Source organism: Typha latifolia, chromosome 6 (genome assembly GCF_019914945.1).
Source record: "Typha latifolia isolate L0001 chromosome 6, TyphaL0001v2, whole genome shotgun sequence".
Lineage (NCBI taxonomy): Eukaryota > Viridiplantae > Streptophyta > Magnoliopsida > Poales > Typhaceae > Typha > Typha latifolia.
This window is the reverse complement of record NC_133091.1, coordinates 6,146,871-6,169,344: the sequence shown is the minus strand read 5'-3', so window position 1 is coordinate 6,169,344 and position 22,474 is coordinate 6,146,871. Positions and strand designations below refer to the sequence as shown.

Here is a 22,474-nt window from a genome sequence, read left to right as displayed (position 1 = left end):
GACATTTGATTTTGGAACTAAACATTAAAATAATTTATACTAATATACTCTCTTTTTTTATATATTAAAAATTAAAATAGTTATGAATATTCTATCCTTATTCTACAAGTGAACACAGCTGAATATATCATCAACAAAATCAACAAAGAAGAATATAAAATAGAGTGAGAAGTTCTTAAAAGAAAAGGAAAATCCAGAGTGACAAATTGTAAGAATACTCCCCCAAAAGGAACGACTTTCCACATATGGGTCATCTCCTTTAACCATCTTGAGAATCTTTGATCTTTTACACTATATCCATGATCAGTGTGTAACCTTTTCGACAAATTTGGCTTTCAGTAGCCTTAACATAATTTAGACAGGAAAATACATTTCCGGCAAGAAAAAGATTTGCAGACCCTCCAACTTATATTTGACAAGAGCTCAAAAGGCGTAAAAGATCCTAAAATTATAGCATAAAATTTTCAGTCCAACTCTAAATTTGACAAACTTTGTAGAGCAACTGATTTTACTGTCAGAAAATAATGCAAGGTTCTTTTACGCTTAGGAAAATAGAACGGGCTAAGATTTCCTAGAGCAAAATCAAGGACGTTAGATTTAGCTATACAAAGAATAAGATAAGCAATAACTCAGTATTCGGTAATGAAAAACACATCTTAAATAGAAACAAAAAGACGGCTAGATTGGCACTTTGGCAAGTTACAGAATGAGATGATCCATGAGAACTACGTACACTTTTGTAATATCTCCTTCACTAGTCTTTTTCTATGCCATTACTACCCTTGACTATTGAGATACCAATGACCAAAAACAGGAATAACCCTCATTTATTCAAAAGAGCAATTCAAGACAGCATAGGATTTCTGAACCAAGTCAAGGTACAGAGTGAACTTAATTCAGACAAAAACCAAAGGCATCGTTTGTGAAGGAGGCTGTGATAAAGAGAAATTATGTAGTAATACAAACTAACGAGAAATGCTGACAAAGTCTGAACACCGATACATCATAAATCATATTTTGGCAGAAACTAGTTTCTAATTGTGGCAATGCCCAAAAGAATGATGTAAAGATACGCTAACTGGATAAAGCACTGCTAATTAGCAAACTTATCAAACCAAGAAACAAAAGCATCAACTGGCAGCACGGAGAAATAGAAACAGCCCAACTAGAATCTGAAGCCGGAGCGAAGTTTCCACTTGGCGTATTAGTGCTGAGAACTACCACTACCCAGTTGCCTTCATCAGCGATCCCAACTCCTACAAACTGACTACCATTCAGGTTCTGGTTGTATTGAGACTTTGTGAAGTTGGAGAGGACAAGATCCGGAACAAGTCCTGGTATACAAGCCGGCATCACTGCAGCATCTTGAGTGACTGTCGCATTGAGATGGCAGCTGTTCAGGAAGTCTGGATAGTTGGGGAACTGCTGCTCAGTACCAGGAACAGTATCCGATCCAGTACTGTTGCTGCAGGCATTGCCTTTGAATTGTTTGGCCAACTGCTCTGCTAAGCAGGCCGCATTTTGGTTCTCTGTTAGTGATGAGAGGTTGAGAGAAGCTCTGTAGCTATTTATACCTTGAAGAAGCTGGGTGCTTGTATCTGCAAAAAGAACAGCTTATGAAGGCCTCCTTTTAAAAAACAGGTAGCCTGGAGGTTCTGCTCTCCCAAGTGTTTGTATGACAGTATCTAAGCATCAACATAGACTTTTCTTCACCAGAATAAATTTCAAGTAGAAAGTTTAAGAAACCAGAAAAAAATTTCTTGAAGATCTACAATCAAAAAGAGAAAATCTAAAGAATTAGAAGAATAAATGGACAAAAAATAAATAAATAGAGAGAGAAGAAAAGAAAAGAAAATTCATATAAGAATGAGTTTCAGCAGAAGACCCAAAACTGAAGACTGTACAATTAATATTCCTATTTGTTTCCTAATGCAGATTCTTATAATGATAGACAAATTTGTCTTTCTTAGCATTTCCAGAAATAAATCATTCAATCCAAAGGACATCTGAGAAATGATAGATGAAAAGATTGGGGTCTGTGAGGGTGAATACTTTCTTTGAGAAACAGTGAATTGTCAAAGTACAGAATAATGCATAACTAGGATATCTGTTCATGACATGCAGCTGTTGGTTCTTAATATTTCATCAGGATAATCTAGTTCAGATGAGGTTCTGCTGATGTTAGTGAACAAGCATAGACCACAAAACAAAGACCAATACTGAAGATTCTTCACAGTTACAATATGTTGTGTCTATGGAAGCGACCTGAGACGGAATAAGAAGAGCATTACATAAACTAAACCAAAAGAGAAACCCAAGATTTGTTTGGTTTGACATAATAGCCTCGGTCCACCAAGCATGTATGATGTATCAATAATTCTTTCACTCCGAGAAAAGGAAATCCATATAAAGAAAATCCATACCAGATAAAACCTACTCGTAGACCCAAGAGAAACTTGGCTCAAAGCCTAAGCTCAAAACTCCTGTACACCTTGTCAACTCTCCCATATCCAGTGAAAAAGGAAAACCCAAGAGTAACTTTTGTGTACAACTACAGTCGCAATCATCTTATGCCAATCTTCATCCTGTGTACTATATCCAGTGCAATGTTAAGTTAAAAAGAGTGATCATCGCCTTCCTGGCATAGTATCCTTGCATTGAAGATATTGTACAACAAGATGTAGCTCCTTTCACAAACCTGCCATGAGCCATCTTTCTTTGGAACAAAAAGGGTTGAAACCACACATGGCTCATGCATTCCCCCACTAAGCCCTTTCGGATAGGCTAGTTGACTTAGTGTTGGATCTCTTCATTCTCCTTCAAGCTTATTCAATACATTGTCTTGCTGGGAAGGGTACCGTCGGACAAAAGAATAATGTAATCTTGGATGCCCCACATTAGTTGAAGGCCTGGTGGAATCTCCTCCATAATACATCATGAAATTCTTGAAGACGAGGTAATAAAATAGATGGAAGCTCAGATCACTTTATTAGCCTCCAATTAGAACTGAAGTATTATCCTCCTTTGAATCTTCAAGTTCTTTGATAAACAAAGATTTAAGGAGCAAACTAGCATCCTCTTCTTTGGAAGGTTTACAAATGCTGGTTTGGAAGGGCTCAAAGAGACTTTGATTCCATCTTTTATGAAAGAAATATATATATATTTTGAACCCACCATAGACCACCTTTCTATCATATTGCTAAGGACGTCCAAATACTATATGGCATGTATCCATCGGGATGACATCATGTTATACTTCATCATGATATGTTTTGCCAATAGAAAATTGAACCAAACATCTTTTAGTAACTTTTACCCCATTTCCCCTTTTGTGCCATTAAAACTTGTAAAACTATAATGCTTCTCAATTTTGAATACTAGCTTATTGACCATGGTAGAAGAGAGTATTATCATAACCTCCACTATCAATGATAATATTATAGATAGAGATGCACCAAATGTTAAAGATGTTGTTTCGAAGCCAATTGTCTTCAACAATAGAGGTATTTAAGGCTAGACGGATAACAAGAGCTTTATTGTCATCATCTTAGGTGACATATTCTTCTCCTCTTCTTCATCATATGTTGGTAGGTTTTCTTCATATTCTTCTTCTTTAAGCACCTCTTCCAAGAGAGTAACAACTATCCTATTCAGATATTCGGAGGTGGGATGTCCAAACCCTTGGCATTTAAAGCATTGCGGAGGGTTGATGTTGGATGAACTCGGACGCATCAGTGAAGTTGCAACATCTTGCTTAGAAGAAGGCTTGGGAAATAATGCTTTAGAAGGTTAAGAAATACTCCCCTAGTTAGAACTTTTAGAAGTATTCTCACAGCCTAAGAACCGAGAAGCACTCACACTCATTGACCAAATTCTCTCCTTCGCTTTGATTTGCCAAACTAACTTGACTGCAAGTTTATACAAATCATTGTAGGTCCAATATGATTGGAGATCTACAATGTCAAAGATGTCTGTCGCAACCTGCTTATACAGCAAGCTACAGTTTGCTCCTTGGATTCGGAGATGCCACACCGCATCATAAGATCATCAAACTCCTCAATGTATTCCGGTCAATGTTTTAAAAAAACTTCCGCCTTAACGTGTAGGCTCCAGCCTCAGATAGAGTAGAATTAGGCTCTGCATAGGTCCCGCCTAGTTGACCTTGTTAGATCTCATATCATATTTTAGTATGCAGATTGCAACTGAAAATTTAAATTATTATACATGTTGATAAATTAGTGGATTCTAATAGCTAACTATAGTTCTTTATAAGAATGCATAATACATTGTCCAGAGTGTACGTATCTATTTTAACTTCTTCTCTAACAATTATGTCTTTTATTTGTTTATTTTTTAATTGTCTTGATTTCTACGCGCTTACCTACACTCACATATTGTATCGCTTAGGCACTATAGTCTACGGCCTACAATCCTTTAAAACATTGATTCTGCCACAGAGTGATGCTCTTATATGAACCAACAAAAATTTGTAAAATGAGTCTTGTAGATAGTTTATCTATACTCTATAGTAAGAATGTCTTCTTGAGCTCTTTCTTCATCTTTTCCCAAGTAGCAATTTAAATTTGCCATCATGATTTCATTGAAGTCTGAGTTGCTCCCCCCAAATAGAAGCAATTTTCTAGTTTGATGGCAATGATCTTCACCTTCCAGTGCTTCAACAGTGTTAGTACTTAAAGACTCACTCCATGACATGAAGCCAATTTATGAATTCATATGGTTGTATTCTTCCTTCAAACTCAAGATTATCACCTTGATGTTAAGATCTCAATGGATCTAGGAGTCCCTCTAAAGATAGCAATGTGTAGAAGCCTCTTTACTAGATACACACCTTCGAGCAGAATGGAAGGGGTTAATCTATCATTGTGGCTATAACTTTCATGCTCAAATCACGACGCGAATCATCATGTTCCAAAGCTTCTTACTGATCAAGAGAAAGTTGCTCTTGAAGTTTACACACTTGCCTCCTTAGTCATCTGCTTCAATATTCCAAAGTTGCAATCATAAGGCACTAAAGGCAGAGCCTTTTCTATGTTTGGACCATGGATCCTAGTTTTAGCCGATCTCGATTCGAGCTGAAACCAACCGACCGTATTGGCCAATACCCGATCCATTTTGGGTCGGAATCAGACGATACAGCCAATCCCACCTGAAACTACAGCTGCCCTGCTGCGGGCGGCAACAGCAGCTGCCTATCAGGCTCGCTGTTATAGTAGACTTGTTGCAAGAAGAGAGAGAGAGAAAGAGAAAGAGAGAGTGAGAGTGAGGGAGAAAGAGAGGCCTGCTGCAGCAGGAAGAGAGAGTGCAGGAAAAGAAAGAAAGGGATACAATAGATCGACAGTAAGAGGGATAGGGTAAGAAGAAATGAAGAGAGATTTTTTGGGTTTATATGTGAGTAATTATTATTTTATTATTTTCTTATAATTTTTCTAAACTTTAAAATTTATTAGTATTTAAATAATATTTAAAATTTTATTTAATTAAAAAAAATCCAATCCGATACAGCCAAACCCACCAGAAATTGCAGCTGCAATTGTCTTACTATGAGCGGCTATAGCAGCTGCTTGTTAGGCCCGTCGTTGCAGCAGACTTGCTGCAGAAAGAGAGAGAAAGAGAAAGAGAAAGAGAAAAAGAGAGTGATGGAGAAAGAGAGACCTACTGCAACTAGGAGAGAGAGAGTAGAAAGAGAGAGAGTGAGAGATACAACAGATCAATAGTAAGAGGGATTAGGAAGAAGAAATGAAGAGAGATTTTTAGGCTTTATATATATGAGTAATTATTACTTTTTTATAATTTTTTTTAAATTTTTAAAAATTTATCAATATTTTTAAATAATATTTAGAATTTTATTTTATTAAAAAAATAATCTGATCCGATATGGGGAGCTGATACGTATCATTTTTTTAGACAGCCGATCCCAATCTCGATCTCAATACTGACTTTCAGAACCTTGGTTTGGATCGCATCGTCACAATCTAGCAATGAAAAACCTAAGCTCTGATACCAATTGACAGTAGATAATTTTGGAGAATAGAGAGGATAGTACAAATAACACCTACCTCTCCACAAAATCTAACACATTGGAGACGAGCACATTGTTCTTCACATGGAATCAACCAAGAGAATAAGTGCAAATCAAGAAATCCTCAAAGATAAAGATCTTCCATTCATGAGAGTGATACATTTATAGACCTTAGTTCATGCATAGGACATACAATGAAATACTGATATGGCATTTACCCACCTGTACACATATCCAATACATATCGGATAAGTATATGACTTAGATATGCATTTGGTACATATCAAATGACTATCAAGTATCTAAATCAAGAAAAATATAGATTAATTACTACATACTATGAGGATACAGCATTACAGCTTAATACATTGGGATACAGATGAGGGATACAAAAGTTTCAAGGTTTATTAGTAAAACAGGTGAGGTTCAGGTCAATAATGTAAAAGTGGTCCCATTACCTGTTTACTGGGTTATGTTGGAACCAATGGCTTCCTTTCCTCTCTGTTTCTTGTGCCCTAGTTCCTTTCTACTCCCTTTTCTCTCACTCGATGGCAGATTGCATTGATGGCTAGGATCGATGGCAGGTGAAGTTGTCACACCATTGTAAAGGAGACAGAATTCTAATAAAGAAAGGATTTGCCTCTTGGCAAGGTTTTGTACGTGATGGCAATATAATACTGATGTTGGAATGCACTACCTATGACCCAAGCATTATAATATTGGTGTAGCCGAGCTAGTAGAAAATCAGTTTATGAGAGCACTATCTCTGTCAAGTGACATAATATTGTAACTTGACAGCACCACATGTGACCAAGCAAAGGCCACATGTAGAGAGATAGGCCTGCTCATCACTGTAGCTCTGCAATCCTGAATGTAGGACATTTCCAGTTAGGATACTTGGTAGCCTACTATTGGCTACTAATTACTAATCCATCCAATAATAATAGTACAAGTCATTAGTATTTTTTTTTAATTTGTTTAACAATCAATTCTTGACTAATAAGTGCTTCAACTACGGACAATCTGCTTGTTACTTATGTCAAAGGTTAGCAAGTTAGATTTCCAGAACATAAGATAGATCAAAAAGACAATAACGGTTATAAGTGGGGTTTACTTATCCCATCACCTCTCTCTTTAAATTCCCAACAACTAATAGATACTATAATAATACTCTTGTGATCTCATCCATCTATCTATCATCATAATGATACAAAGTCAAATAGTCAAAATTAAAAGATAGTTCATGCATACAAATGTTGGTAATGCACTCTATGCATGGCTTAGGCTTGGCACCGGTGTCAGAGAGCATTATAGAAGGTTAAGAATAGTCCATCGAAAAACATTTGCTTAGTTATTTAGAGCAACAATAGCTGTGCCAACCGGCACGTGGCACGAGGAGTGCCGCACGGCACTTCTCCTAGCAGCTTCGTCGCTCACCGTCGACCTCACCGCCGCCACTATCCTTGTCGCTCCAAACAAGAGGCGAGTGGCGACAACGACATCAGCTACGCACTAGGAAAAAGGCGAAGGTGAGTAGTTTCTTTTATCTTTTATCTCCCTCTCTTACGGCACGTGCCGAGTTGTGCCATGCCTGTTGGTGGTCGGCACGACCATCCTTAATTTAGCGATGCATAAAATAATCAAGATATCCCCAAGATCAAAAACTTAAACAAGTTTGAGATGCCACAAAATGGTGGAGATTTTCTGAGTAAGAGATAGGTCAACTAAAACGATAGTATTGCTTTACAATAGAAGAGTATCTTCAAGAATGAGTAAGTTTTTCTCTTGATATCTACTTTTTAGAGAAGAGTTATGAGGATGTGTAATAGTTCACTAAAGCCCTAAGCTTTATTTTGGACAAAATTACAACCTAGTCAAGTAGTACCCTTATTATAATTTACATGAACTTCCTCTAGAAGACTATAGATAGATGAATTTCGTATTACTTAATGACTGCCTTATGGTTCAATACCTTTTTTCAGGAGATAAATTTCATGAAATAGCTGCTTGAGCCAAACCAAATACATCAGGTTTTCTTTTTCTTCTCTTCTTTTAAAGAAATCAGTAATATGATGTTCTTGATTTTTACCATTTTCTCAATTTCAAATTTCAAACTTGTTCAATACCTTTTCTCAAGAGAAAAAGTGTTATTACAATATTTTGTGACAAACTCGTGAACATAAAAAACTATAAAATACGATGTATAATCTAAAATTTTATGTATGATCAAGTCACACTACTTGTGAAAAACCTGTATGTAAGATCTGAAAATAAAAATATATAATAATAATAATAATAATAATAATAAATTGAAAAAAAAATCTCTTAGAGCGCACGTGCATTGCATGTGCGGTGCCTTTTCCCTCACCGGCACACGACGAGGCAACCACGAGTATTTCAGTCGAAACCAAATCTAACTTAGATTGGATTTTTCTCTAAAAATTAAACCTTAAATCCTCTCTCATTTACCTCAGCCTCCTTTTTTCCCTCTCTCTTCTTCTTCTTCTTCTTTCTTTACCATTGGAGTCACGACGTGGGATTGGACCAGAGCATTGCCAGAGCAATTGGAGACCACTGTGCGACTCGCAAGTCAACCCTCCCCAACCCCTCAAAATTAATTTAAGTTTAATGGCTTAAAGAAAAACCTAAATTTGATGCTCGCAGCTTCTTCAACAAAAATGGCCGACCGGCAGCTTTAGGTCACTATCGCTTGTGATCAAGAGCTTCACATTGTTGGCCTCATGCCATGGTTGCCCTCGCCCTCGTGGCTCAAATCAGCTCCGGCCATGGGATGAGGTCATTATTATTGTTACTATATGCATGCTTAGTGAAATTATTGAATTTGAATTTAGTTCAAGTTATGTTAATAGGTTCAAATTTATATGGTTTTTGAGTGGATTTCACTTACTAACCTATAGTTGTTAGCTCATAGAATTTCCATTTTTAATATTTCAGATATTGATCAGCATTGCAACTTAGCGAGATACACCGGAACACCACCTCCACTTAGGATCTACATTTTCCTTTACCTTTTAGTTCTTTTGGTCTTTATGTTTTTAGACTTTCTGTTAATTCAAATTGCTTAGAAACACATTAGTGATGACATTGTTTATTCCATTATTATTGGATGAAATTTTATCAAAGTCAGATTTTTAGATTAATTATTGGCATTTTGAACTTAGAAAATATTAATTAAGGCTTCGTATATCTCAAGCGTATTGAGGTACATGGCCGGTCATGATTATGATTTCGAATCGTAACAGTGTACGTGCGAGAAATAAAAAAATGGACGTCAAATTCAGCAATTCTATAGAAAATGGTTTGAACTATTCCTAATTGGTTCGAACCGTGAAACAAATTCTATGTCGAAACATATAATGAATATAAGTTCGATGTGAATCACATTCACATCGATTCGAACTGATCGTGCAGAATAGTAAATGAAAGTTCAAAAACACAATCAAATTTGCTTTAGTGGATCATCTTAGTATGAATTGTAGCTGTTCCTCACCTCTATAAAAAGGATCCAGAGGCAAATCAAAGATATACATCTCATCCCATGATTCCTCACCTAAAGGAGCTTTACTTTCTGTTACTGTATGAGGAGTTATTAGTCTGACTGCTAGTCAAACACCGAATATATCTTGTAGTACTTTGGAAAGGGTAAACCATAGGTTAGGATTCATCCAATGATGGAGGGAGGGTAGTCAAGAGAGGACAATTGTCCCCCACCCTCATAAATATTACCCAAGAATGGTCCCACTTTACCTTTATTTGGCTATAGGCACCCGCAAGAGTATCGCAGGAAACTACACTTCTAAACATTGTCAACATTTCCCCGTTATAGGGCTCACTTAACAAATATTTACTATATATATCTTAGGTTGACTGTACCGGAATTAGTAGTGCTAGAGATAATATCCCTCCATTAGATAAATTTATAAAAACAATAAGATTAAAATTATTAAGAGGATAAGATTTATCTTAAAACAGAATACAACACAATGTCTCAATAAATTACAGATACATTAATACAAGCCGCAACAATGAATCAAAACACGATATATATTGTTTTTTCGGATGGCCGATCCCAATACCGAATTCCGAAACCTTGACTCAAATATTTACCTAAAACTATTACTGAACGTATATATTCTTTTATAACAATAGATTACGATATATAGATTACGATATATAAACTTCGATCTGTATTATTTTAGGTGCATTAAAAAGTTTATTCAATCCTCAACAAGCTCATCTCTCACGAGTGTCTTAAATTCAACCATTTCAGGGGCTAAAAATTTATTCGAAGATAACAACTTGAGAAAAAATAACAAAAAATCCATTGATAACCGAAGTAATCCGTTACTAAATAATGAAATCGAGTAAAAATTTATTAGAAGATAACAACTTGAAAAAAAAAACGTAATCCATTGATAACCGAAGTAATCTGTTACTAAATAACAAAATCAACTTTTGTTCATATTTAACTCATAATTTTCTTGTAAGAACTCCGATCGGTATTATTATATATGCGTTGGAAAGCTTATTCAATCATCTACAACTTCACCTCTCACGAATATTTTCAAATTTGACCATTTCGGGAGATAAATATTTATTAGAAGATGATAGCTTAAAAAATTAACATAATCCGTTAAGAAATAAGGGAATCCATTGATAACTGATGTAATCAGTTACTAAATAACGTAATAAACTTTTGTTCATATTTTGCTTATATTTTTCTCATATGAACTCTGATCAATATTATTTTATGTGTTGAAATTCAATTTTCTATAAGTTCATCTCTCACGAGTATCTTCAAATTCAACCATTTTAGGAGCTTAAATTCCATTAAAAGATTATAGCTTAAAAAAATAATAGAATCCATTGATAACTAATGTGATCCATTACTAAATAATGGAATCAATTTTTATTCACTATTTTGCTTATATTTTTCTCATATAAACTTCGATCGATATTATTTTATATGCACTTGAAAGCTTATTCAGTCCTCTAAAATTTCATCTCTCAGACTATTTTTAAATTCGCCCATTTCAAAGACTTAAAATTCATTTGAAGATGACGGCTTGATATGCTGACAAATAATAGAATCCATTGATAACTGACATAATTCATCACTAAATAAACGGAATCAGTTTTGTTCACTGTTTTGCTCCTATATTTTTTATATGAACTCCGATCGATATTATATTATATGTATTGAAAATATTATTCAGTCCTCTACAACTTATCTTATATAAGTATTTTCAAATTTGATCATTTCAGGGGCTAATAATTTACTGGAAAATGATAACAAGTCGAGTTAATTAGACCAAAATGATAGCAATTGAGTTAATATGAAAAAGTTATGACAAATACACTAAAGAGTAGCGGATTCCGTTATTTATTAATGAATTATGTTAAATATCAACGTATCACGTCTTCGCAGCATATTCCATCTAATTAGAAGATACTTATAAGAAATTAAGTTGTAATGGATTGAAAAAAATTGTGAATGCATTCAAAATAATAATCGGAGTTCGTATGAGATAGATATAAAGAAAACACTCAAAAGTAGCGGATTACATTATTTGGTAGCAAGAAATGTCATTAATAGAAAACATTGTTTAGTCATGGATTAAGTTGAACTTGAAGATCCATACATAACATGAAGTATCAGATACTTGAATAATTTTCAAACATTCGTGAGAGATAAAGTTATAGAAGGCTGATAAGCTTTCCAAAATATAAAATAATACTAATCAGAGTTCATATAAAAAAAATATGAGCATAATAGTGAACAAAAGTTGATTCTATTATTTAGTAAAGGATTATGTCAGTGTTTAGTGAATTCCATTTTTTCTTAATGGATTACATTATTCTTTTAAGCTAACATCGTCTCATGAATGTTAAGGCCCCGAAATGGTCGAATTTGAAAATACTTATGGGAGATATAGTTATAGATGACTGAATAAGTTTTTTCATGTATATAAAATAATACCAATAGGAGTTCGTATGAGAAAATTTTGATCAAAACAGTGAACAAAAACTGATTCTGTTATTTAATAATGGATTACTTCAGTTATCAATGGATAACATTATTTTATTAAGTTGTTATCTTCTAATGAATTTTTAGCCCCCAAAATAGTTAAATTTGAGGATATTTATGAGAGATGAACTTGTAAAGGGCTAAATAAGCTTTCAATGCATCAAAATAGTACGGATCGAAGTTTATATGGGAATGATATGATGATAATACTAAACATATATCGTGATCATAATATATTGTTATAAAAAAAATGGGTTAAATGTATTTTATCCCATATACTTATGCCCAAAATTATTTTGTCTCTTTATATTCAAAAAGTCTCAAACCAGTCCATATACTTATGACTAAAATGAAACCATTAGTTTTTCCGTCAAATTTAACTGAATGATATCAAAATGACCACAATGCCTCTATTGTATTCGTCAGAGAAGACATGCAGATTTTAATATAATGCAATAAAATTATCAAAATAGTCATATTACTCAGTTAAATTTAACAGAAAAATTAATAGTCTCACTTTAGTTATAAGTATAGAAATTAGTTTGAGACTTTTTTAATTCAATGGGGTAAAATAATTTTAGGCATAAGTACAAGGGAGTAAAATATATTTAACCCTAAAAAAATATATATCCATTTCAAAATAATTTTAAGTAAGTACTTGAGTACCAAATTAAATCATATAGAAAAAGGCTAACTAGTAGGCTTATAAAGCGTAGGGTTTGTAAAAACAATAATGGCAAGTTTATTTAGATATAATGGTGGTAAAAGAAAGAAGAAGAAAAAGAATATTTAAATACTTGGGTAAAAAAGATACTGATTTTTCTAAAAAGAAAGTAATGTTTCCTATTAGAAAAGGATAAACTAACATTAAATGAAAAGCAAAACTTTCTCTCTCCCACTCAAAAATAAAGCAAGGGTAATATAGTTAGAAAATAGTAAAATTGGGTGATTTTGCAACGGAAATAAAATAGGAAGAATATGCAATATGAACCTATCTTGGGCTTATCGAGAAAAACGCTTATCCAAATATGTGACATAAAAACTAGAATAGATGAATTTGTTAATCATAATTTTCATAAAGTAAATATTTTTTTCTAAGGTGACACGTAATACTTCTTTTTCTTAGAATGATTATTTGATTTTGCCCCTCCGCCCAAGAATCTTGGCTCTGTCATTGGATCCATCCAAAGAGAACTCAAGGAGCTTCAAATTCATCATTTACGAGTTTGAGGAGCCCTCGTGAAGCATATTTTTCTATCAATTGGTGAGGAGAGACATCTATATATGTCCGAGTATTTATGCTTCAATAGAGAATGATCCAAAAACAATAGAGGAGTTGAACCGATATTATCTACATCGATATGAAGAGCAATAGAAAGTTTGATCCATATCGAGTTTAAGACAATCAACAAGGAGCAATTTATGTTCATTGAGTAGTTCATCGAAGAGGGAAGCTCAAGCAAACGAAGAACTTTAATCAGTGGTCACTTGGAGCATGGTATAAGTGATTATAAGTGAATATTATATCTATGATTCATCATGAAATATATTGATCTAAGAGATTGACTGGATCTGTGGTTTTTTTCCTCTTTTTGGTGAGGGGTTAAAAAAATTGTGATCATGTGTTTGTCATGCTCTTAACTTCCTATTCATTCTCAGCTTTACATTTCCTACTCTTATTTCCTTTTCTTTCACTTACTAACTTGAGTTCGGTTTTTTAATTTGAGTAGTAATTGAATTTATATTTCTTACTTGTTTTCAGTTTTAAAAGTTCAATTCTTAAATGTTTTCCTAAATTTAGTAGGATTCAATTATTCTAAACGAAATTGTTTTTATTTTTAGTTTTGACTTTGGTTGGAATTTGTTCTTTCCATATTTCTAAGCCTAATCAAACTAGGATTCTTATATCTCCCCCGAGTTTTCAATGACCTTCAAAAAGAGACCCACCAAATGATGAGCTATCAGAAATGATAACATTTTGCCAGAGTTTAAATCGCCAGAGAAATAGTTTGTTTTGATTCAGAGTGCAACATATCAAACATGGGCACTATTCAAGGAAGCCAAAGCACATACCATAGCTGTCACAGCCTAAAACTACCACAGTGAGCTCCATCGTAACTGGCAATACCTTTTCCTGGGACAATGTTCCTGCTTCTAGCTATGTGTGGAAATCTCTATCAGCAATATCATGATGAAGAAAAGAACATCACTTCCTTTTTGTTGTGTTTCCTTTTTAAGATGATGAATTCTGAGAACACATCTCCTAAACATGTAAATCTGCTAAAGCAGCTCTTGAGACTTTAGATCTGCTAATGAAACAGACCAATAGCCTAGTCCTCTTTCAGAATTCTAGGGTAATGAGATACATATAAAAGAATCAATCCCTAACTAATGAAATAAGAGCAGGAAATTGACTGCTGGAATAATCTAGTCTAGGGCTGGGACTTGGGAGAGAAAGGAACAATGGGAAGGGAGGTTTCTGTCCCCCTCCCAAAACTGTTCAGCCCCATAAGATCACATGCAACCTCAGAAATGTCCAACGAACAAATGTAACATCAAATCCTTGTGCCTCATTACAGATTTCAGTCTTCTTACTTATTTTTAAGTTAAATTCAAACTAAACCAAAGCAACAATATTAGTCAGCAATAAATTACCAAATTATAAGGTATGTACTCCTTTTCTCTACATTGTAATTTTCTAATCTAGAAAAACTGCTTTGATTTCACCAAATGTCAAACTATATAGATTCAAATCTAATTGTTCTATTTAACCTGTTTCTTTCCAACAGACAAAAGAAATGGTAAAAGGAACCATTGCAACATAAAAATAAAAAAAAAATAAAAACATTTATCTTCCATACAAAATACATGCAACTATCTATAGTGAGATCAAAACCAACTAAAATTCTACATCTATAAAACTAAAAAAATTTCTAATCACATTACAGACAGTGAGAAAGAGTTGGAGATGAGAACATTACCATCAGATCTCGCACAATGCAGAAGGAATGCTAGTAGGAAGAGTGAGAAGAGGGATAACCGAGGACCCATTTCCAAATCCGCTTCTCTTCTCGCCTTCCTTTTCTTGAGACTCCAGGCAAAAGCGAGCTTAAGAAGAAGGGAGGCGGTAAGAGGTGGAAGGATCTCAATCGCTTTCACACCCACCAAGTGTCCGTCTTTTGTTCTAAGAGACTGTCGGTGAGCTGGGGCAATGGAGCCAAAGGATAACTGATTGTCTGCAAAACTGAATATAGGAATTTACTCCGACTAGCATTTTAACTGTTTGAAACCCGATCATGATTTGCCAAGTACGTGATAGCATTATATATTCTGCACTTATGATTGCAGACGATCAACTACCTACTCAACATCACGCAGTTGAGATGTAGCTGTTCTTGGTACACTTTTTTTTTTCTCAAGTAAAAAGAAAAAAAAATTCTTCGTGCAGTTTGAATCGGAGGTTGGCGACGACCGACCCACCCCGGACGACATCATACCATATAAACCATGTCATACGTGCACTTCACTCTACTCTACGTTAAATAGCAAGATTTTGACCGGTCTTATTATAACTCGCAAAAAATTAATATCATCATTGTACTATATTATTTAAATTATTTATCAATACTTTATTAAAATAAGAAAATTTAGATAAATCGCTGACTTAAAAATATTTTAATAATTAAATCACATTTTGAGACCGTTTTATATAATAACATTGTAGAGTTATTTTTAAAGATTTATTGTCAAAATGTAACGCATCTTATAAGACCTTCGAATCTATTGGGTAGCAATACTATTAAGTAACTGAAATGTCACTAGCTCAATGGTGATTATTTTGTTCTGGCTTTTTAAAATAAATTATCGTTAGCATATCTTGTACCTTCTATTTTTTATTAATAAAGAAATATAATTTTTTTGCCATATTGTGTATTTCGTTTATCCTTTGCTTTGTCTTTTATTTTATTGCAATTCAACAACTAACTTGACTATGCAACTCCTCAAAGACTTAGTATGATGCTAATAAGAAAAAAATTGTCCTAAGTTGATAATAAGTTAGAGAGCTCAACTAGCTAGAAGGACTCATATTGTATGACATTACTTGAGTTCAAGTTTTAGCAGCATATTTAGTGGGACACCGTTAAGTTTTCACTAGAATTCTTGTTACTCAAAATAATAATAATTTAGAGACTTTGTCACAAAAAAAAATTCTCACAAGCAATATACCTTAAAGTACTTGCGTGATAACATGCTCGGCAAAAATGGTAGTAAATTCGTGAAAAACTATAGTAGAATAATAATAAGTTTAGCTAGGTATAGAAGAAATATGTTAAAAACTTGTAAATAGTAGGAATAGCTACTTTAATTAGATAGTTTGAGTAAACTATTTTTTTAGAAAAAAAAAAGCAAATTACAACATATCCTTTTATAATTTAGTCGGTTTTGACTTATCTTTCTATGCTTCAAATTTAAGCAATTAACCTCATACAACTATTAGATTTTTTTTTTATTCAGAACTAATAATGCAAATGATGGTATCAATGAAGTTCATTGGCACAAATATTTCTTCGTCATAAATAAATTGCTAAATGATTAAACTATCCCTACCATTCTTAAAGTAGATTATATTTCTTTGGGAGTAATTAATTCTTTACAATCTCTACTAACAATTGATTAATAGTTATAACTTAGTGTAGACCACGTGGGTTTAAGTTTACAATACATGGAGATAAATTAAAAGAAATTGTTGTTCGATCATAGTATCCAACGTTGGGCAAATATGTAATATAATTATGAATTGCATATTGTCATGTATAATTGTAAATAATCTATTTGGATTAAGAATTATTTGATAATCTATGTATTCTTTAGAGTGTAATCCATAAATGTGTAGACCTATTTAGGTAAAACTATAATTATTGATTGATTGATTATGAGATTTGCAAATAAGGGGAGTCAATTTTTAGGATCTCAAGATACTATTATTCAAGTGGATTGGTCCCTAAAGCACAAAATAGTGAAAAGATAGAATTTGAAAGGTTATTCAAATATATACAGATCTGTTGCCCTCTCCTTTTTGACACCATCTAAGAAAAAGAGGAGAGAGATCCATAAGAAAATTAGAGAGGATTTATCAATGGCAAAATCTTGAAGCATTAGAAGATTTATTCTCGTGGTTTGAAAAGAAGAGCTTCTTGCCATTAGAGATGAGTCATGTGCTCACAAGGACGGTTAGTGATTTCTCAAAAAATTGGATTGATCCATGGGACTTTCATAGATTCATGTATAAAGTTTTACACTCAAGTAATTTATGATTCAAGTATACTTTAGCATAGATTGGTCATTAGGTTTTAGGTGGGAAACTATTTCTTCTTCCCCAGGGTGTAAGTGTTTGACCCCAACAATTATATTTTATCCTCATATGGTTAAGCCTAAATTAACTTTACCTTTTATAGTTTTAATAGTCTCACTTTACCTCCTTATTGTTATATCTAAATTAAACTTGTTACTTTTTCTCATCATATTTGACCAAACAATCATCTGAATTTGATGAATATTTATTAGAGACAAAGTTATAGATAAGTAAACTTTCTAACCAATCTAAAAATAATAATTATCAAATTTTAGACGATAAAGATATAGTATATATATTCAATAGATTTATAGGGTTAACTACACGTTACCCCTTTGTAGTTTGACTCAATTTCACAAAGTTCACATATATTTTAAATTTAAGCAATTAACCTCATATGTCTTGACTAAAGTGCAATTGTTATTTTTTTCATCGTATTCGAGCGCACTATAGGTCAAATTTGAAAATCCTCATTTAAAGACAAAATTATAAATAAATTAGATAAACTTTTTAATACATCTAAAATAATACTTATAGGATTTAAGATTACAAAGATATGATAACAAATATATATATACATATCAATGTATTTATTATATCTTTATCATTTAAAATTTGATCAGTATTATTTTAAATGCATTGGAAAGCCTTCCTCTACAAATTTTTCTTTAATGATGATCTTTAGATTCTACCTCTAGTGTGGTCAAATATAATGAAGAAAATAGCAGTTACATTTTAGTGAAGACCATATGAAGGTTAAGTGCTTAATATATGGGACTTCATGAAATGAAGCCAAACCACAAATGGGTAAAGTGTAATTTTCCATATTTATATTGTCATTGTCATTTGAATTCAATCAGTATTATTTTAGATATGTTGGAAAACTTATTACATCCTGAATAATTTTGTATCTAATGAGTATCTTCAAATTTGGTATGTGATTTAGATAAATATAATAAAAAAATAATAACAATTGCACATTAGTTTAGACCACACAAGAGGTATAATGGCATAAAATAAAACTATACATGGCAAAGCGAATTTAGACCTAATAACAGGAGATAAAATATAATTTCCTCGGTAAATTAGAATCAGGTCAAACCACACAAGGGCAAATTATAATTTATTCATAATATATAATAAAGTGTAGATAAATTTCCTTCTCTCCTCAACTGTCAATCTAATATCATTTGTCGTTAAATATTGTACCTAATGAATACTATTTTATTATTATCCATGCGTGATTTCTTTTGTAGGGATTTAGACAAAAGTAGTGGTTAAATCCACTTGATTTATATATTCTGTGAAGGGTGACTGAAGAGTGTAATAGTAACATTGAAGAATTAGACCTCATTTGCCTTTAAGATTAACTATTCTAGATTTTTACTTCTAAAATTGTACCTCTCATTTAAATCATGGTATTATAATATTTGGTTGTAATATAAAGTAGTAGTATAATAGTTATTTTTTATTAATATAAAGTAGAGGTAAAGAAGGGAAAATAGTTTGTCTTTTATGAATTTTGCAGAGTAGACCTCCTTACAATAAATATTGCAATATCATTCTCTATGTTTGCAATGAATACATCTATATTTATATTATTATTCTCTATGTCTGCAATGGCTACATATTAACTCTCTCTACGTATACAATGTTTGTAAGGTCATCGCTAGGTGTACAATTCTTGAAAGGTCACTGATACATTGGACAACAAAAGAAATATTGATCTGACTTAGAGTTTTCTTTATTAGATTCTTCTAGTATGAAGTAAAGATGTTTATCACATATATAAAAAAATCTAGAAGCTTAGAAGAAGTCATCCAATTGAGAGAGAGATCTTAATGAAATTCTAGTCTCATCTTAGAGATTTATATATTTCCTTGCGGAGCATAATTTTTCATTAAGTGTGAGGAAAACTTCTCTATATGTTTGAGTGCTTGCGTTCAAAGGGTGATCCTAAAGTGTTGGAGGAGTGATGGGTTCTTGTACTAAAAGGTCGGCTATGGAATAATTTCTTAAGATTTGAATTTATTACAAAAAGTAATCTGCGCAATTATGAGAAAATATTTGCTAAATATTCTCTTATAGTCAGAAAATTATAAAACAAAGTGGGTTAGATTCGTAACTTCCTGTCTACAACTTTCGTATATACGCCCTTTGTAGAACATGAGTGATGGTGGTGGTGACGAGTGGAGTAGATGTTAGGGTTATGGATGGGTATGGAGATGGAGGTGGATGGTGGATGGTGGATGGTGGATGGTGGATGGTGGATGGTGGATGGTGGATGTGATTAAAGGATATAGAGGAAGGGAACGAAGTGGTCGAGATCCTAAAAAAGAGGAGTGGCTCGACAGTCGAGAGAGATTAGAGGTTAGGAGAAACCTTGCCAATGATAGATGTGGAAGGATGGTGAAGATGGAGGAGGGAGATTAAGGTAGATAGATGATAGAGAGGCAAAAAATCAATATTCCAATAGGATAATAAATTTGGCTACCATTCACATATATATAGAGGCTAGTCAACAAGTCCTAAAATAATAAGTAGCCCTAATTTTAGAGGATTCCCGCCGATTACGTTCAAACGCGTCTGATCGCGTTTGAACGCACAAAAGACGTTCTCTGTATGTGCGAATGCGATGCAGGCATTCGAACACGAGCGATCAAATGCGCCGGACCGCGTTCGAACGCGCATTACACGTTCTTTGTATTTGTGAACCCGATGAAGGCGTTTGAACGCGAAACCACCTGTGTTCAAACGCGACTTACAGAAATTTTATTTTAATAAAAATAAATAACTAATGAAATAAAAAAAGATCATAACTAAGTGTATCAAGGAGTTAAACAAATTTCTCTACTGACTATGACATGAGTACGAGAGTTTGACCTTTAGCTTAGTGGTGAAACAAATATAGAGGCTTTCTAGCTTTATGAAGTAGTTAATTTAGACGAACTCCGAGCAAGTTGGGACTTGAATCAATAATTTGTGCGGTAGGATCAATTATAAGTGAATCTTATTTTTACAATTTATGTGAAGTAGATTAATTCAAATGTCTATCTCATAGTTGGTTTGGGTTTTTGAAGTCCGATTCTTATATTTTTTTTTTCATAAACCTAGTATGATTTAGTTTTTTTAAACCAAATCGGTTTTGATTTTGAATTTTGACTTTGATTTGGACTTTTGATTTTTCATATCCCTAAACCTTCGATTCGGAATCATATAATGCCTCCGAAATTTTAAACAATATCAGAGTATATTTTGGATTCACATTTTTTTTTTAATAGTGTCACATATGATTCTAAGTTTCTCTTGGCAAATTTGTGCATTCAACTTCTCAACAATTTTGGTATTACACTTGTGGCATGGCCCACAAGATGTTGAATATTTAGTTAGCATAATTAGCCTACTGATATTTATATTACTACTCATTGTTAGTTCGCTACTCTTGTATAGCTATTTCATTCTTATTTAGCTAAGCTGAGAACAATGCCATAAAAAAGAGTTAGTAATATTTTAACAATGAGAATGGAGAATCTTTAGTCAAAATTAATTTTGTGCAAATCAACTTAATTTATCGATATCAACACTTGATTAGTAGTGGGGTCGTTGTCGTCGTCGTCATTGTCATCATCATATCATCATGATCATCATTTATATTTGATAGTACGAAGAGTGCAAAGCAAGCCCTTCAGAATCTTTAAAATGTTAGCCCTTTGATCGGATGCAACAAGGATCTCCTCATGAAATGCATTTGCTAAAGATTCGATTGGTTCAAATTCCAGTAGCTTCTCTACTACATGCTTCGCAACCTTCATATTTTCACATTCTTGGCCTGAACGATAAATTGACCCAAAAATTGAGTCACCAGGTTCAAATGGAATGACACTATTAATAAAGTGCTATGCTTCTCTAATCACACTAGCATGACTCAAAACCTAAACCATGGTGCACCGGTGTTCAACTATTATTGTTCATTATTATCCTAGTGTTTTTAGATATGAGCAATAACTCAATCATGGAAAGTTCTTTTTTCTTGATCGATCATGAGCCCATAAGTCTTAGGCTAGCCCATAGGTTATAAGCTAGATCAATTGTTGGCTAGCCCTCTTAGATATATAACTTAGACAACTACATCAACTCTCCTAAGAAAATCTAGCAAATATTGACCGCAATCTACGTAGATGGAATCAAATCTATGATCTTCGTCGTGGGGTTTGTGAAACCTAACCATAGAGCTACGGTAATATTTCTTTTTTCTTTTTTTGAAGAAATGTATATAGTCAGATAGTGGCTTGATACACCTAGTTAGAGTCTTTTCTTCTTGCATTAGTTATTTGTTTTCATTAAAATAAATTTTTTGTAGGTCGCGTTCGAACGCGAAAGTGGGGGGGGGGGGGGGCGTTCGAATGCTTTTGCGAACGCCTGCATCAAGTTCGCAAAAACAGAGAACGTGGTCGGGCGTATTTGAACGCCGCATTCGAACATCTGCATCAGGTTCGCATCGACAAAGAACGCCTTTTGTGCGTTCGAATATGATCGGGCGTGTTCGAACGCGATCGGCAGAAGTCTACTAGAATATCAAGTCTAATTTTTGTTGGGATGGCTTGAGATTACTTGAGTTCCAAACTATTTTGGCTAGATACACTTGGGATGTGCTACTCTCTATGCGATTAGATATATTTTGGAGCCTCTTGCTTTCTTCTAATGAAGTTTATCTTTTAATTTAAAAAAAATGAGTGAAATATAGAAGAGTAAGTAGAAGAAAAGTAAAGTAATTTTAAATAAACTGTGAATTACAGTAATAAAAGAAGAAGAAATAGCATGGCCATTTTTCTCTTATAGTGTCCCATTAGAATTTAATAAGGCACTAAATAATAGAAAGATAATTTTGAAAGGAAAAAAAAAGATAAAAGGACAAAATCGAAAACCTATTTCCGTCGTTGGTGCAAATTTCCCAATAAATTACCTACTTTGGTTAAAAGAAAAATAATAACTCGAGGTCAAGCAGCAATACTACAGACGAGCTATAAAAACC

The 22,474-nt window shown here is 33.4% G+C and overlaps 1 protein-coding gene across 1 annotated transcript; it reads right to left on the bottom strand.

Annotated features, from left to right (window-relative positions):
* Positions 1 to 801: 801 nt before the first annotated feature.
* LOC140790722 (uncharacterized GPI-anchored protein At5g19250-like) lies at positions 802 to 15,316 on the bottom strand. Its single transcript, XM_073140928.1, has 2 exons — positions 15,071 to 15,316; positions 802 to 1,598 (listed from the first exon to the last, which is right to left on the bottom strand). The coding sequence occupies exons 1-2, from the start codon at positions 15,138 to 15,140 to the stop codon at positions 1,075 to 1,077; spliced, it is 594 nt and encodes a 197-aa protein (XP_072997029.1). The 5' UTR covers positions 15,141 to 15,316; the 3' UTR covers positions 802 to 1,074.
* Between the last annotated feature and the right edge of the window lie 7,158 nt (positions 15,317 to 22,474).